Raw genomic sequence first — 19169 nt, 5'->3', positions numbered from 1 at the left:
TTTTAATGATTCTTTAACATACTATACTATGACTTTTTTAATGATTCAACATACTATATTATGACTTTTTAATGATTCTTTAACATACTATACTACACTTTTTAATGATTCTTTAACATACTATACTACACTTTTTAATGATTCTTTAACATACTATACTACACTTTTTAATGATTCTTTAACATACTATACTATGACTTTTTTAATGATTTTTAAAATACTATATTATGACTTTTTAATGATTCTTTAACATACTATACTACACTTTTTAATGATTCTTTAACATACTATACTACACTTTTTAATGATTCTTTAACATACTATACTACACTTTTTAATGATTCTTTAACATACTATACTATGACTTTTTTAATGATTTTTAAAATACTATATTGTGACTTTTTAATGATTCTTTAACATACTATACTATGACTTTTTAATGATTCTTTAACATACTATACTATGACTTTTTAATGATTTTTAAAATACTATATTATGACTTTTTAATGATTCTTTAACATACTATACTATGACTTTTTAATGATTTTTAAAATACTATATTATGACTTTTTTAATTATTTTAAAATACTATATTATGACTTTTTAAATGATTTTTAAAATATTATATTATGACTTTTTAAATGATTTTTAAAATATTATATTATGACTTTTTAAATGATTTTTAAAATACTATATTATGACTTTTTTAATTATTTTAAAATACTATATTATGACTTTTTAAATGATTTAAAAATACTATATTATGACTTTTTAAATGATTTTTAAAATACTATATTATGACTTTTTTAATTATTTTAAAATACTATATTATGACTTTTTAAATGATTTTTAAAATATTATATCATGACCAGTTTATGATTTTTTTCAACATACTATAACTTTTTAACCTTTTTGTACTACACTATGGCCTTTTAATCTTTCTTTAACATATTCTACAATAACTTTTTAATGATTCTTTAACATACTATATTATGACTTTTTTAATGATTTTTAAAATACTATATTATAACTTTTTAATGATTCTTTAACATACTATACTATGACTTTTTAATGATTTTTAAAATACTATATTATGACTTTTTAATGATTTTTAAAATACTATATTATGACTTTTTAATGATTCTTTAAAATACTATATTATGACTTTTTAATGATTCTTTAAAATACTATACTATGACTTTTTAAATGATTTTTAAATTACTATATTATGACTTTTTAATGATTCTTTAAAATACTATACTATGACTTTTTTAATGATTTTAAAAATACTATATTATGACTTTTTTAATGATTTTTAAAATACTATATTATGACTTTTTAATGGTTTTTAAAATACTATATTATGACTTTTTAATGATTTTTAAAATACTATATTATGACTTTTTTAATGATTTTTAAAATACTATATTATGACTTTTTTAATTATTTTAAAATACTATATTATGACTTTTTAATGGTTTTTAAAATATTATATTATAACTTTTTTAATGATTTTTAAAATACTACATTATGACCTGTTGATGATTTTTTTTCAACATACTACGCTATGACCTTTTAATCTGTCTTTAACATATTCTACTATAACTTTTTAATGTTTCTTTAAAATACTATACTATGACTTTTTAATGATTTTTTAAAACAAACTATAATATTACTTTTTATATACTATTATGCATATAATTCAATATACTATGACCACCTGTTACTGCCCATACACAGTTGGAACAAATCCCCTTCTATTAATATTTATTTAATAGGTAGTGGACGCTGCGTTATGCTGGAGTCTACATATAAATTATATCTGTAGCAAGGTACAAGGTACTTTATTAGGAGCCTGAGGTCATTTGAAGCAAACAGATTATATTATTATGTTTCCAATTTACTAGAGAGTGGTATGCAGTATGGTACAGCGGTCTCTCTGTTCAGCTTAAAGACAGACTGTAGCTGCTGCTATCAGACTGTACAACAGCAGTGTGAACAACAGACTATAACACACACATACCTCACCTCACCATTGTCTCTCTGCTGCCATACTATTGTCATATTATTGATTTACTATACTATACCATAAAATACCATATTATTGATATTCTATTCTATGTTATATTGCTGTATTATACGACATATTACACTAAGTTATAGTATATACTGTTATATTGTTGTACTATACTATGTATGCTAGTCTACATCACTACACTACTGCACCTTATACTATGCCTAATTTCCATCACTATACCATAATGTGCTATATTATACTGTATTATGTTAAGATGTTACATTGACTTTATTCTATTATATTTATACAGACACACTGACACTCTACCCGCTCCCCACACTTTACTGTGTCATTAGACTCTAAATGTGGTTGGTGTCTGTTTTATTATATTCTTATTTTATGTTTATCCTAATTTCTATTTATGTCCTGTTCTGTGTTTATTATTGTTGTTTCTGTTTCTGCTGCAACAACAACAATTCTGATAATAAAGTGAAATCAAATCAAACCTCTAATGATCTTTCGTGGTTGAAGTTTGTGACTTAATGTGCTGCTAATGAATCATGTGAGCTTCATGAAAATAGTATTTATCATTGTGCTGGATTTGATACATTGTACAGGTGTTTCTTTTTACTGTGTCCTGCTCCTCTACCCGAGTGTCGACTTAGCCTCTGCTCCATCTGATTTAAGTCACATCAGAAATCTACCCTTCAGTCCGTCTGCAAAACATGAAAACAGCATCTAGGAGCAGTCATGAACACAAGATAATTGACATGAAAAAAAGAACAAAAACAAACATGCACAAGACTGACTCTCATGGCCAAATTTGGACATTAATCACACACTGAATGATGTCAAATTAAATGAACATCACACAGTACGAACAGAAATTAGTGTTTTAACAGATATGTGATTTAACGTTCTGCGTTTTCTCTGATTTGAGTGAAATATGTCTATTGATTCCTAGTACTTATATGCATATGAATGATTTTAATGTTGTGCTGTGAATGTCATAATTTATCAGTGGTAGTTACATACAATATATTTCCATCTCATTGTTAAATTACCTTTCTGAAAGTGAAATAAGGACAAAGAAATGTGGCAGTCAGATAGAGTCACACCGATCATCTACTCTGTCTCTAACCAAGGGGTCGAGGCAAATGCCAGCGAGAGAGGAGACAGCTTCTTTGTGTTATCCTGCCGGTAGTATCCATATCCTGCTCACTCAGGAATAGATGACTAGAGTCAATAACAGCAAAGTTTGCCTCGTCTCTTCTCTCAAAATATGCCAAGTGCAAGTGGTCATGATGCAAGCAGAAGAGCAGAGGCAGAGATGGATCCACAGTTGAGGACTGTCACTGCGCCCTGGAAACAAAAAGATCAGGGGCCACATTTCTAGAAATGTACAACAGATTTGATTGGAAAAAACGGTCATCTGGGGAAAAAAAGGTCTCAGCTCTTCTGCAGAGTTGAGCCTGATGTGCACAGGCTTTGCAATAATAATCAGTTTTTCTACATTTTTTAAAGCAATATTTAAAGTGAGACTATGTGACATTTGAGAGTAGAGATAACACTCTTTCCTCTCACAAATTAAAAAGTTAAATTAATAAGCGAATAAATCTCAGCCCTGCTGCAGTGTTCGTTTTGTCGCTACAGCCCTTAAAGTTGCAATAGTCTCACTTTAAGGATCTTCACTCAGTTCAGAAAAATGACCTTGATACAAACGTGAGATTCAAATCAAATCCTCTTGTACAAATGGGGCCCCTGGTCATATCTTACACTCTACTACTGCAGGGTTTACCAGGTCAGGGTGGCCATGGAAAGACTTTGACCGGCCTTGGTTCAAGACCAACCAAAGGTCTCTGTCAGACTTACGCTGGATTTCGATGAGAGGATGTTGAATAAAAAAAGTTTGGACCGTTAGTCGTCACTTTGTCATTAGAATTCTCACGTTTGCCTGCGATGCTTAGTCCCCTCAAGACAACGCTGTTCCCCGTGCCTGCCCTAACGCCCAGGCGGCAGATTGGAGAGTGCATACATTGTTTGATTGGGAGATATTGAATTTTGGAATAATCTTATATCTTCACTTTAATCCTTCTGGCATTAGTTTGCAGATACAAAGCTGCCATGTTGGCCTGTAGATATAAAAAACAGAGGGAAAGATGTTTCTGTCTTTCATAACTACAGGCCAGAAATATAGAAACTACTCTGTCACAAGCATAATATTAAGCACTTAATAATCTGATCTTCCTCTGTCCTACCTCTGCACTTTTATCTCAAACTGTTGGGCTTTTTTTTCTCCTCGATTAGCCAAGTAAAGGGTTCCCAGTTGATCACAGTTGCATGATAAAAATGGACAAAACAAACTTATTTATCTGTAAGTTATTAACAGATATTTGGGCCCAAAGACTATGGTCAGTGACGACAGCCTTGCCGATTACTCTGTTCTAGGATACCCGACTTTGGTGACATTGAGGCTGACCTTAGAGTCACCTCCCCCGCTGCCGCACTCTCCCTTGTCGTACCACCATTTGTTTTTCAATTTGTCCAAGAGGCCTTGCTCATTCAGTTTTAACACTGCCAGGTTAACAGCATTTCTTGAAACGATAAAACATAGCTTGTAAGAAAATGAACAGGTCCGTGAGAAATCTAATATAGAATATTAGTAAAAAAATAGTGATAAATATCAATGGTTCATAAGGGGAGCACGGAAGGGACAAATTGGTAAATAATTTCACTGGTGTGGAAGGGTAAGAAGCATTGTTTTACAGCAAAGAAAATGTTAAATATTAGAGAGGTGGCATGGAGGGTTACATTGCTTGTAACTGAAGTGTGCGGGATGGGGACATTCTGTCATTGTTGAATTAGAAATAAGAACATCCAGCATGCAGCTTAACATTCATCACAATTGACAGACCGGCATTGTAACTAGCAACAAACCAAATATTAATGAAGTAGAAGCAATGCAAAAGGGCACCACAGAAACCAGGAGAGAGGAGAGATTAGAAGGCAAAACAAACAAAGGATGGGGAAGGTGACACATTGACATTCAAATGGATTTCCTGAGTGTGACTAATATACCAACAACCTTAAGAGAAAGAAGAAACAGAGACACAAACCAGATACATAGGACAGAACAGAAAATGGCTGAATGTGTTGATTAAACTCATAATACTGTTCACTCATTGATGCACTTGGGGGAAAAAAAGATTAATTAAGAAGAAGAAAATGGCAAAGGAGACATCAAGGTAGGTGGAATACTATAACAACACGGGGGATATTGTTATATTATCCCACCCACCTTAATGCAGAGCCTTTAGGTGTGGCCACACCGTAGCCCTTAGAGTCGAGGTTGCCGCCCACTTTCATGGTGTCACATGGTTTCCGCTGCTCTATGTACTCGTTCATTGTGGATTCGAGTAGAAAGGCGAACTTGCCCTTCGACTTTCGTACCCTGGCAACCCCGTCTGGTGTTGTCTTGGCAAACACTGAGGGTTCAGCTGATTTCATGTATGACCACATTTTCTCATAAACTGCTATTTTGGAACGCTGCATTTGAGAACACAGAGAGAGAAGACAGAAACAGTTTAATTATGCACGCAATAAAACACAGACAACAATGAAAACAAAAAACCTAATGAGCCGCTGTGAGTTTGAGTAAATGGAAAGGTTTGTCATTTTGGGAAACACTCGCGTGAGAAGATCAATGCCACTCTCAGAGCGCTAAAAAATTGTAAGGAAACTCCACAGAAGAGAATATGTGTATTTTTACAAGATGTCAAACTGATCCTTTAACAGCAACTCTGAATCGCATGGAAAAAAAACAACTGCTGCTTCCTGGCCTCTTGTAATTCAGAGTGGATTCACCCTTTAAATAATAATAAAAAAGAAGTGCAGCAGAGGTAGTGGGCTTTTTGCCAGCAACCTGAAGTCTGACAATCTGGCAGCTCAGCAGAAGCAAAATGTTGGGCCATGTTGGGTACCAATATTAACAGACGGGAGTGACCTCCTCCTCCTCCTCCGTTTGTGTCCCTACCGGCAGGTCACAGCTGGAGTCTCAATCATCACCGTTTAATTCACTATTTAAATAGTTAAAGTCATCAGTACGTAGGATTTGACCATTTTGCCTACAGCACATTTGAACTTGTGCACTTATATAATGTGCAGCTTGGTGATACTATAACTTGAAATACATTATTTAGTGATTGAAGACATTACAGTTATGCAATTGCTACTTCTGTGGAGCAATTCCTATATTTGGAATTTGATATATTTAATTTGGGCTAAGCTTATAAGTCATTTGTGTTTCATATATTAGTGTTTAATATGTTGTTTATGATGTTTTATATAATATTTAACATCAGGTGCAGGTTGTTTTCTCTCTTTTAGTATAAGCTGCAGACAGATTGTCTTTATCATAAATTCCACATCAACATAAACAAACCAAGTCTAAATTGATCTGTTCTTTTGGGGGCATTTTTCACCTTTATTAGACAGATGGCAGTGTATAGACATACCGGAAATTGCGGCAATATGGCAAGCACTGTGACCATTTGGCTACGAAGGTGCGCAGCATAGTCATCTGTTCTAACATGATATTTTTCAATCCAGATGATGTTAAGCCAATTGCAAATTCAAATAGTTTGTGTTAATTGTCATTTGAAAGTAATGGTGCTGTTTACACATTTGACCTACAGTACGTACTCTGAGACTGACAGCTTCACCTCTGTGGCTGCCAGCTGGAGCAGCTACAGGCATGCACAGCACAGCACAGCACAGCTCAGCTCTGACACTCAGTACACTGCTAAAAATGGCCAACGAGAGGCTGATCACCGGTCAACGGGGAGCTGGAGCACACAGCTCTCTACAATAGATAGAATAAAATAGAAGCTGCAGTAAACTGGGCTAATGTGACCTTCTGCTGAGCTTTGCAAGGTAGAAACGCTTTGAGTTGAAACTTTTCATGTTGCTGCATGTCTTCAAGGCTTGTCAGGACTGTGATTAGGGCATGACAGGCAGGTTCGTCATCGCCTGGGTAAACAGGAAGTCAAAGTGAGAATGAGCGTCTGACGTCAGATCTCTATTTTTATATGATTTATTTATTTTCGTTCACCGACGCTCCTATACATTTCTCAACAACTCATACTATAGTTGGTATTGGAAATGGTATATCTTTCCGCATTGCTTTATTTATTGCATGTTTAATAATTATAGTTGTACTTGTTAACCAAGCACTATCGGCAGTATTTACTTACTTATTTATAGGACTTGATATACAAAAATCAAGTGTGCATGACTGCTTTTTTCCAGATTATGTATTCATAAGTCGTGTGAGTCAGTCCCACATCACATCTGGTGGGTGAAAGTAAAGGCAAACATCAGAGTGAATTGACAAACTATGTCAGCTAGGAGTGTGCGGCCGTGTTGTGTAAATAATTCACCGGAGATGTAATGGATTTGGGCTCAGGCTAGTAAGTGAATCATTCTTGACATATGCACGATTTCAGTTCAGTTGAGTGTACTTGTAAACACTCTTAACATGACAGTAATAGCTGAAGACAGGCCTGACCACAGTGTGAAAACACTGATTCTTTCCTGGGTTACATGAAGATGCATGCTTGTCAGGAGCAGGCCGGTCCCCTGTGTTGAAATCTGTGCAACTGCTCATGCTGTCAGATTCATAATTCTCACTCCGCCAGTCACAGCAGGAAAGACTGTTTATTCAATAAATATACTTTAATTAATGACTTGTGTAGCCACAACAGGGCAAGTGAGGAATTTGGGTTCACTGACCCTCCTCCACTATGGAAACAAATTGGTCTACTGGTCCAGCCACAAGTTCATCTGTTAGCATCTCACTGAAGGGCTGAGTGTGATTCACGGTCCTCTGTGCGCGTCTGTCACGCTTTAATCCAGAAACAGAGACGACAGGCCAAACAAAGCATGTGCAATCTTTCTGGTCTTTTATTTTTATCTGCATGCAATTCTTAGTCAAGGGCAGGATGAAGTATGTAATTAAATGCTTGTACTGTACCAATTAATGATGTAACTTGTAATAATAGCGTGGCTCATTTGGCAGCACCGCTGTAATTAAAGTTAAAATGATCCCGAACACACTTAGATTTTTTAATAGAAAGTAAACAAACTACTTTGTCTTACTTGTTCTCTCCTTTCCCACTTTTGCTAACATTATTCACTGTCACGCCTTTAGCCTCTCTGTATTCAGTATAGCACACAAAGTGAATGATCCAAGTAAGTTGTCAGACTTAGCGGCTGGTTGAAAGTAATTCTGGAAAATGTGGGTTAAAATGTGAATCAAACAATAAAATGATATAATATCATTATTAGTGAGCTTGTTAGTGAGTGTAATTTTGGTGCAAGATCAAGATGGTCTTTTTCGGCACTTAAATACATAAAATAAGCCATCGAGACATTTATAATTAACGGAGAAATCCGGGAGAGTCGCTAACAGCCGGACATGGCTAACACGGATTAGGTACAGTGAAGAAAATTGAAATGGCTTTTTTAACCACTAATACTGCTCAAAATAACACCAAACCTCTGCAGTAGCATGAGAAGAGTCCCTACACATAAAGCAAAGCACCAGCAGGCTCCTTCCTTTTGGATTGCATTTGGTAATCCACTTGAATGGACTTCACTATGAGAGAAGCAGGTACCGGGGCCAGAAGGTAAGTCTTTTAAAACACTCTTTTAATAAACTGGGTCTGCTAACTACGTTGTTGGTGCTTCATTTTATGTGTAGGGACTCTTCTCATTCTACAGCAGAGGTTTGGGGTTATTTTGAACAGTGTTAGTGGTTAAAAAAGTGCTGTTTTAATGCCTTCACCGTAATGGCTGAGCTAATAAGTGTTAGCCACGCCCAGGATTCTTTGGGATTTCTCTGTTAATAGTTCATACACAAAAAAAATGGCTTATTTGATGTATGTAAGTGCTGAAAAAGAGCATGGGCTGATTTTGCGCCGGAATTACACTTTAAAGTCAAGAGGGTGTAACATCAAAAACTATGGAGCCCCTAAAGTCCCAAAAGGTGATACTTTTTCAGATAATAATTTGCTTGAAAAAGATAAGACTTCAGAGGCTTCATCATCATTTATCATCTATTTTTGATCATATATACAATCCCTGTTTGAGTGACAAATACAAACTACTGGCGCCTGTTGCTATGGAGAGTGATTTTCTTTCATGCAGCTAGTTGGCTGTTTACTGTAGTCTTATGGTGTGCACCTTTTCGGGCGAGACACAGGAGAAGTGAGGCAACGCAACAGTCGGCCTTCATGACCACAAGATTTTTGATGGGCATGTTGGTTATCATTGTAAATAACGTGCGATCAGGAAGCTGCAGGATCTTCAAAGCTCACTGTAAAAGGTATTTACAGCTCCTATTAATCATTAGCTTTGAATCATCAGATTTCAATAGCATCAGCTCCCCTGCACTGACATTTCCAGAAAGGCAGAATATTTGTCACTCAGGCTGAAGTCACTACACGCCTGTCAATTATCTCCCCAGGAGCACCTTTGACAAATCACCGCCTGCCAAATACAGTGTGGATTAGCACATTCACCGCTGCTTATGGAGCTGCTTTTAATGTGATGATTCACCAGGAAGCCTCAGAAATAATTAATTTGATGTATTAGAATTTAATGTTTCTTTAACAGACATTTCAAAGGGGTATTTTTGGGGGGGCTGGAGCATGTGCCAATCACCTAAAATTCATCACCTCTTTTATAACGTAAAGTTAAAAAAGACAAAAGGAGAAGTCTGCTGAAAGGTTTCTGTTTCGACAACAGCCTTATCGTCACTCTTATCGCATAGTGGACTCATTTTCAACTTGAAGGTAAATGAGTGTATTTAAGCAAACACAGCTCCAACAAACTTTAATGTCCTGTTTAATATCACATCTGTTGTCTTTCCCTGCAGTCATAATATCAGACATCTATTCTGAATTATTACACAATAAAAGAGGAGAAAATCAACACCGCTACGTGACTCTGTTTGTGCTGTATTAAAGACATTTATTTTGAAAAATGCATCCAATCTAAAAATGATTATCCTTCCCGTAGATGTTATATTAACTAAATCTGATAAACTGAGCTTTGAAACAGTTACAATTTCACATTATATAACCAGTCTTTCAACGTGCCACAGTCTGTTGGATTCTCATTCCCTTTGCAAAATAAAATCTTTTCTTAACAGCCACATTTTTCACAAGTAGTAATAATGTTTTAAAGCACTACAGTGCAGGAGACATCGAGTTACAGATGACCCCCTCCACACTGATCATGTCGATTGCTCCAATTCAATGCTTTTAGACCTCAGTTCAGCTTGGCACAGCAGATCATGCCACTCTGCTTGAACGCCTTTATAAATGGGCTGGATCACAGAAACACATGCCTCCACTGAGTCACATCATTGCAAAACCATTCATCTCCACTATTAAGAACGCTTTTCTCTTGAGAGCTATGCACACTTTTATTTGATTATTTCCGGACTGACTCTGTCCTAACATGGAAGCCTTTGCCTACCAGCTGTGAGTGTAAAATGGAGCAGATAACCAACCCAGAAACAAGCTGTGCTACCCTTACTGTGTTTACGTATATTTACATAAGCTGTCTGTAAATCTCAGAGGAGATTGTAAGATACGATATTATAACTCCCCATGGAAACCAGCACACAGTGCCTTCACGATCGCTCCAGAGTCTAACAGTTCACAGGGTTTGTAATAATCAAAAGTCTCAGACTCACACAGAGCACTCATACCGAGAGAGCAACTAGGACTAAAAATAGACACAGCTCAGAGTCGGACACTGGTTGTGAATGACATTTCCATTTCCGAGGAAAAGAACGTCCTATTTGAAATTGCAGTTTGGTGACAGAAGCCCACAAATTGGAACGATTATGACATCTTGTAGTTCTTGTGGAAAATGTTTCTAAAGTTTCAAACACATGAACAGAGCCGTCCTGATAATAAGACTGAACTGCCGTTCATCATTTGTTATGAATCGCCGAACAAATCAGAGATGTGTGCAGCATTCCAGAGGCTGAGACACATCTTCACCATTTGATGCAAAAAAAACAAAAATGTCTCAAAATGATTCACTTCTTCAAAGATCACACAATCTTGTCATCTGCTTTTCTGAATGGCCAACACTAACTGATGTTGAAGTATTAGTGTTTTTAAGGCTAACACTCCATGTGATTTTTATTATGACACGTTTATGCAGTGTTTGACATTAGGGAGAATATTTGCGCTTTGGCAGCACGTTTGAGTACAGGCTATAAGAATTCTAATTCTAATCTGCACATTAGTAGAGGACCAAAGTTGGGTTGATCACTCTACTGATGGTTCAACGAGAGAGCTTAATTGTCACAGTTGCACAGCTGAATTATTCCTGTTGCCAGGGTGGTGGCAAAGAAACAATAAAAAAAACAACCTTTGATTTTGATGAGAGAATCAAAGTTCATTTTGTGGACTGATGAGTGAATTATACCATAATTTAGTTTTGTGGGAGTCACAGAAGGACTGATTTAAATCAGCTAAGAAAACAAACACGTGCAATTTTCTTTTTAGCTGTTTACTCCTTTAGTTTTATAAAACACTGTAACCATGGTTTTATGTACTGAATCAATCAAGTCTAGTTGTGGTATTAACACGTAGAAGTGCTGTATCTGGGGAAAAATACATTTCTTGACATTCTGCTATTGATTACCTGGCACGTAATAAATCAAAACCGATATTAAAACTCCAGGGACTTACTGAGCTCTGAGCTTTTAGCCAACTTTAACTACAGTTAGAGCAGTGCAGCGACAGCACAGATGACGGCCAGTTGAGACACTCACCCTAAAGAACTCCTTAGTGGAGCCTGAGTCTAACGTCCCATAGGCGATCTCTGTCTGCTTGGCCAGGTCCTCAGCGCCCTCGATCGGAGAAACCATCCTCTCCACGGTGAGGAAGGCAGCCAGGTTAGCCGTGTAGGAGGAGATGATGATGAGGGTGAAGAACCACCACACTCCTCCGACGATTCGGCCAGACAAAGATCTGGAAGAAACAGAGCAGACACAAAGACACAAGTGTGCTTGAATCTACACAGGGAGGGGGAGAAAGGTCAGGCTCCGCTGAGTCTCCTTTGTTTAGCTCAGACCTAGTTCCTTAATTTGAGGGATTTCATACTTTTGGAGAAAGTTAACCCATGAGGTGTTAAGAACTGCACTTTTATCCTTGCTATTTGCTTACATTCATTAAAGTGGAGTACTGTATATATCTCCCTTTATAGCTGATTAATTATTTGAAAGTAATAATAAACCTTTTTATTTATTTAGCTTTTAATTTAATTCTTTTTACTTTAATTTATTTTTTAACCTATATCTGTAGGAAATTTGCCTTTTGAATTATTTGTTTTTTATTTCAGGCTTTTTTTCTTGGATTGCAGCACTTTGTCGATGTTAATTTGTTCCCTTGTTTTTTGTTTTTTTTTGTCTTGTTTTTACTGTTCAAATTGTGATGGGTATTTTGACTCTCAACTGCAAAACTAGTTTACTCTTAGACATCAATAAAGTAACCTGAACCTGAACCTCATCAACTGGCTATAACTGTGTCCGCTTTTTGTTTTGGCGCTAATTCAGGTGAGCAACCAGCTGAGCAGCAGCCTAAATCCAGCGGCCTGCAGAAGGATGCCAGAGCTGTGCTGAGCAATGCTCCAGAATCTGTTCCCGATTACTTGGGTTAATTTCAGGAACAGCACTGGTTCAAGTTAGCCAGAGTTCTGCTAGATTGTGTCTATTTTGTTTTCCATTTTGGTGGAACAAAGCTGGTCCTGCTCTTTTGGGTGTTTCAGGTAAGTGTATCTACTTGTGGTATCTGTTGGTTTAAAACTGCAGCCAGTGTTTGGTGAGCACATTTGTAAGAACGTTTCATCAATTGTAAAATGTAACGCTCTCCATCACAAAGAGGGCAAAACAATTCAGAAATAACAGCATCGTGAGACCTTGCCTGCTATTGAATTCAGAGTGTGATGAGGTAAACTGCCCCGTCACATAGATACTCCCATCCTGCTCCCTGATCCTTAACCAATTTTTTATAGTCCACATCAGCTAGGGGTTCGACATTAAATCTGTGCGAAGTGACGCTGGGTTCATATTTTCAATTCTGACTATTCTCTCTGGTATCATCCCCGACGATCACACACACGCATTCCACTAAAAGAGATGCTCTCAGACAAACTCACATTTCTCATTATAAACGAGGGGTCCATTTGCACCGCATCACTGCATTGCGGATGTACTGCTCTGGATTCCTCCTAATATATTGTTTTAATAGCTTATTTATGGATTTATGCTGTCCTCCCGGTGCTTTAAATTCTGTTTGTCCTTCTGCAATCAAAATGTGCTTTATGTTGTGACTGCATCATCAAGGTTTCAGAGAGGCTGTTATTCTAGGCAGATCTGCATTAAAGTCTTATCTGCAAATGGCTTATATTTGGGATGATTATCCAGAATGGTATCTTATTAAGGTCAATGGCCATACTTTGGGAGGAGTTGGGTTTAAATATGGTTGAGCCAGAGGCAAAGTTGTAGCCACAAAAGCACTAGAGATCAATAGAGTGGAGATGGTGTGATTAAGGTGTAGAAATCAGATAATTACACTTCTTCCTCTGGTGACTATAGTGACCTGGAAAGTGCTGGTCTATAGGGCTATATGGTACCGTTTAGCAAAAGTGAGAGAATCAGCAGTTTCTATTCAAATACGCACTTTGGAGGCACAATAAATTCACCATTTTGCTGCTTAATTGACATTCATTATTGAACTGTGTTGACCTATAACTCGCAGTTATGCTCAACTTCAGACCTACCTGGGTACCTGAGCTGACAGTAGCTTGCGCCATCAAAACTGTAACTGTCAGTTGCAGAAATCATCCGTCTCAGTCCACTAATGGGACAACTTACCAAGCTGACATCCCACTGAGAAGTTAAGAGTTGACAATATGGACAGTAAAAGGTTTTAGATGCCCCGATTATTCACTGGCTTTCCTTCAGAAACTACACTGTGTCAGATTATGAGACTATTATTACTATAACACTTTTTTCTTGTATATATTGTGTCTCTATCTTTCAGATGTTTATTTTTATAAATACTAATAATTAGAACTAAAAATCCCCATTTTCCCAGTGGAACATCATCAATCACTCAATCCATCCAAAACCTCTCCCTTGTCTTTAGCCGGCTTCTATATAATCTTCCAAAGATCCGATGAAAACATGACAGGAGCAAGAATCCTTGAAGAAGAGTTCAGGAACACCATAACATTGAAGAGTTAAAGAGATGGACGGAAGAATAGATGAATAAATGGAGGGGATGACCCACAAAATGGATTATATGCACCAATGAGATGACCGTAAAATGGGACATGCAGCAAAGACACGGTAGCCCTCCAAGAGTCATGAGGAATTCGAGCAGCTACTTTGAATGAAATGAAATGACCCCTGTGCATTTTACAGCCCTCAGCATGGTGGATACAAGTTATTTTGTGGATGCAAAGCATCACTGCCAGCATGCAGTTCAAAACAAAGTGTGATTGAGAAAGAAATGGAAGGAAAGTGCAGTGAAGTGAAGCATGGCATCAGGTGGACAAAAACAAAATAACCTATATGCACCATGGCGGGAAGGAGATGTATGTATGGCACTATAAAATGCAGAGAGATGACGAGGACAGCTGAGGGGTGGTGGAGAGTGAACACAACAACCAACCTTGGTGAGATATCGCATCCTTGCTGCATGAAGGCGCCCAGGGAGAACCACAGGCTATTAAAAATCCCAAAGTCGTTCGGAGGGTCTGGAGGGCTCTGAGGGTCTTTGGCCTCATCATTCTCGTCCAGATGCCACTCGTAAGGGCTGAACCGGCTCACCAGGAAGAGCACCACACTCACGCCGATATAGGCAAAAACTATACACATCCAAATCTCATAGGCCAGTGGGTCCAGGAAGGAAAACACCCCAGGCTTGGACTTTTGAGGCTTCTTAATCATAATGGAGATGCCCAAGCTCATAAAGGGCTTAGAGAAGTCTATCACTTCTTCCCGTACCAACGTTATAGTTAGTGGAGCCACGGCTATGTCAGCTCTCTGTGGGGGAACAGGCACACTAGGAGTTAGTCTTACAGAACAAATACCCAACCAATGTGATACATATTGATTGATAAAGGAAATACTGATAAACCCATAGTCAAACCTATAACCATGACTATACACAAGCCACACTGTATAATCACTTGTACATGCAGGCACTCAACTTTAAAGTGAAGTCATGGAGTAAAGAGATTGAACACAATGAAATGTGACAGCTCAAAATATACTGGATAGCAGACCTGTGATAATGCCTGTGCGAGGGATATCTGCCATTTGAAAATGAGTCACTCAGCATTGTGTTGGCTAATGTCCTTGTCTAAATCTCCTCCATGAATCAAGCAGAGGGTTGGAAGACAGAAGTGGAGGAGCTTATGTAAGCAGTCCATGAAATGTGAATCAGCTTGTTAAATTCACCTCCATCAGATCCCCTCTGAACGCCTGACAGACTCCTCAATTAGTATTTCACTGCGGCAACAAACGTTTGGGTTGAGACGCTCCATGGTATCGCAACTGAATTTTTAAATATGCAAATATTTAACACACAGGATTCATAGAGATAAAGTTAGGAGAGATCTCGGCAAAATGTGTCTAGTATTCACTTTGGTTAAAATAAGTATAGCAGAGGCCTTGTCCATGCCCATTTTACTTATTAAATTCATTTCTGTCTAGGTTTCAATACTGTGAGGGCTGCAGGAGCCAAAACAGCAGAAACTACAGGTGTTATATTGAAAAAACCTGCACTGAAGCGCTGTTTGCATGCAGATTTGCTTCCAGTATGTCCTATGAGATTTTTTAACATTATTTTTTCAGCAGCTGAGGTCTCATAAAACTTGCAAATCGTCTTGTTAAAGCCATTTCAAGTGTGAGTGAGCCACAAGATGCATGATAAAACCAGTCGGGGTGATTTTAAAGTTGATGAAGGGCTTTCCAAAACCCACTCAGCCCACTTTGATTAAAAGTACAACATATCGAACATCTGCATGTTTTTGCATAAATGATTATCACCATGATCATTGTATCAGGGTTAACACTGTTAAACATTGACATGCTTGATTGCTTAAAAAAATGCTCATACTGTCATGAGAATATACCTGTATTTCCCCCTCTGTCTGAAACAATCCGTTTTAGCACCTGTCTCTTTAAGACACCCTCCTGAAAAAGCCCAGTCTGCTCTGATTGGTCAGTGTTTCTGGGTCTTACACATCTGCACTCCCTGTGTCTCTGCACCATCATTGCAGCCGGGGAATGACTGTGACGGCACTTTAGCGTCACTTTCTACCTACACCTATACTACCTACCTGTAGTGTATTTGTGACATCACAACTGCACACAAGTCCGGACGGCTCGTTTAGAAGCCAAATTTCTGAAAACGGACTGTGTGCAATTATCTGTGGGTTGAGTGTTTTCACACTTTCACAATATTTATACAGCACCTCCACCTGCTTTTATAATTAAAAAAAGAGATGCAAATCCTACTTATTATAATATGGGACCTTTGACAAGGCTGTCGATTACGGCATGGAGCAATTCATTTGGCTGATATTTTTTACATGGTAATATTCACTATAATCCTGCATATAGATAATTTGACAAAAAATGGGCTGAGTGAGTTTTATAAAAGCCTCTCTTACGTTCAAATGTCAGGGATACTTAAAGAAAGGGACAATGCTTTGTAATAATGAATTGGGTTAAGTAGCAGGAAATGACAAAACACGTACAGGTAACACCCTCCCCCTTATGAGCTACACAGGCGGACTGATACTTACCCCATAAACCAGTTCACCCACCATCCCGTTCCACGTCTTGGTCTCTGGGTCCCTGGCTCCGTACTTCCCATCCGGGACCACTGACAGCTTATATCTTATCCCCACATGTTTTGCAATTTCAGAAGCTAAATCGACACAGTAGCCTTCATATCTGTCATTCCCATCCATCTGCATATAGTTTTTCTTGTACATCACATACGGAGCTTCCTGTTAATTAGACATAATTTTGAGTTCATTGTAAAGAAACACACACATTTACTGTGGCCGGACCCCAGGGGTCACACAAGGCCGTGATTGGTAGTGTATGCATGCACACATGCTGAGGCTGACACACGAACAGATGTGGCGGGCATAAAAAGACAAACAGAGCAGAGGTTAAAAGCATCTACGCAGCATCTGTTACAGGCATGTTATTGGGGGACTCGACAGACAAAAATAAAGCGGGGCTGCTGCTGGATTAGAGAGGTCGCCTGGGCCAGAGGGAGGAGCGAAGCATCACACACAAAGAAAGGAGGCAAAGCAGGATGTCAGGAGGGGGCTGCATGTGCTTTGCATCAGCGTGACACAAGAAGCAGGACAAGCTGAATGGAGCACTTTTCCAGTTCATAAAGTAAAAGTCAGTGACAGCATAGGGGTACATTAAAAACATATGAACAAATATTAAGGACAAAAACGTGTGAGCCACGTCAGAAGAGTAGTTGTATGACTAAATATAGAGTCATACTGATTCTTTTCATATATTACTACAATGACAATAAAATAATCTGCTTGTTGTCAATTGCCACAATCATCTCTTTGCCTTGGATTTCAATAAAATGTATAATAAGTATTTCCTCCAAAATGTAAAACATGTTTGCTGTCAAACTGTTTTCGATGAGCTAATGTCACACGGAGGATATAGCAACAGTGATTTACTTTGTCACACGGCATGGACATGTTTTTCTGAGGTTATTTGAATAACAATAAAAGTAATCTCCAGGGGAGACTGTTACGTGAGGCTTTCACAGTTGCACTCCTTTGTTGTTCCAACTATTCCCTCTCTACCTTCTCTCCCGTTCTGCAGTCATGTACAATGCTAAAAAAACAAAATGAAAGAGCCGCACCCTATAATAATAGGATGGCCTTTCATTAAATGTGACATTTTACTTTAAAGTTATGGGATGTAAGAAAAGCAACATGAAGTTAATGACATGACTGTGATGCATCTAAAATAATAGTTGTCTTTATTCAAATCAAAGGCATGAGTGAGAAAATAATGCAATGACACTACTCTTCTGTTTTCCTTTCGTTCCTCACTTGCTGTCATATATCTGCCTGGTCATGAGGATAATGACACATTGAAATGAGAATGTATGACTATTACATTCTGAATTTGCCTAAGATGAAAACATAATAGGCAAAGTCAGAAGGAACGAGGGGCCGTGGTTTTAAATGTAAGATAAGGAGCACCTTATCTTACATTTAAAAATGGCTGATGGTTACTAACCTGTGATAAGTGTTTCTAACTCTAACTAGCACTGCGTCTAACCCTGAGCCTGGCATACTGGGAGCACTGGTGTTTAGAGAAACCTACGACAGATACGTTACAATTCAGTGCCAAAGTCAATTTAAACCATGAGATAACCAGCCAGAGGTTTGCAGCCTTTGGTTGTTTATGTCCTCCTCCAGTGCAGATCATTTCACATCTCCGGTGAGACACAGCGATTCACCCAGGCGTCACTGACAGTTTACTTAATGAGAGGGAAACATGTTTACTTACGTATGCACTGAATGTGAATACGATGGTGTCTATTTTCTATAGTTATCATTACCAAAGCCGTTATTGTGACGTCACTACTACAACAGCCCACTGTAATATAAAAAAACTAAAATGCTTTGGCACCCACACGGATACAGTTGAAACACTCTTTGTGAATCGACTGTTTCAACATGTAGTGAGTGGATGGAAAGCAACTGAAAATAAAAAAATTCTACCCTCCCAGGACAGATTGCAACAATGGACACCTTGACCTTGAGTGGCAGAAATCTTATGTTGAAACACTTAAAACCTGCTTGAGAGTGTACCATAATAGTAGTGACCACAATTGTTCGGTTTTCCACAGAAGAGGACTCGTTGGTGACCTGCTGATCCATTATATATACAAATTTTTCGTACTCATTCCAGTAGCCGATCTGAAAATGACACAAAGGTTCACAGTTATAACAAGAAGCAGGAAGAAATTTTCTTTCTTTTTTTTTTTTTTTTTTT

At 37.7% G+C, this 19169-nt stretch overlaps 1 protein-coding gene across 1 annotated transcript in view; it reads right to left on the bottom strand.

Moving 5' to 3' along the window:
• gria3a (glutamate receptor, ionotropic, AMPA 3a) overlaps positions 1 to 19169 on the bottom strand; it is a 71926-nt gene that overhangs the window by 6402 nt on the left and 46355 nt on the right. Inside the window, exons 9-13 of the mRNA XM_083927465.1 lie at positions 18986 to 19093; positions 16922 to 17128; positions 14779 to 15152; positions 11874 to 12072; positions 5316 to 5563 (exon numbers count right to left, since the gene is read on the bottom strand). Coding sequence (XP_083783591.1) covers positions 5316 to 5563; positions 11874 to 12072; positions 14779 to 15152; positions 16922 to 17128; positions 18986 to 19093 — 1136 coding nt within the window. The remainder of the gene's footprint in view (positions 1 to 5315; positions 5564 to 11873; positions 12073 to 14778; positions 15153 to 16921; positions 17129 to 18985; positions 19094 to 19169) is intronic.

Source organism: Echiichthys vipera (genome assembly GCF_963691815.1).
Source record: "Echiichthys vipera genome assembly, chromosome: 14".
Lineage (NCBI taxonomy): Eukaryota > Metazoa > Chordata > Actinopteri > Perciformes > Trachinidae > Echiichthys > Echiichthys vipera.
This window is presented reverse-complemented; position numbering and strand designations above follow the sequence as displayed.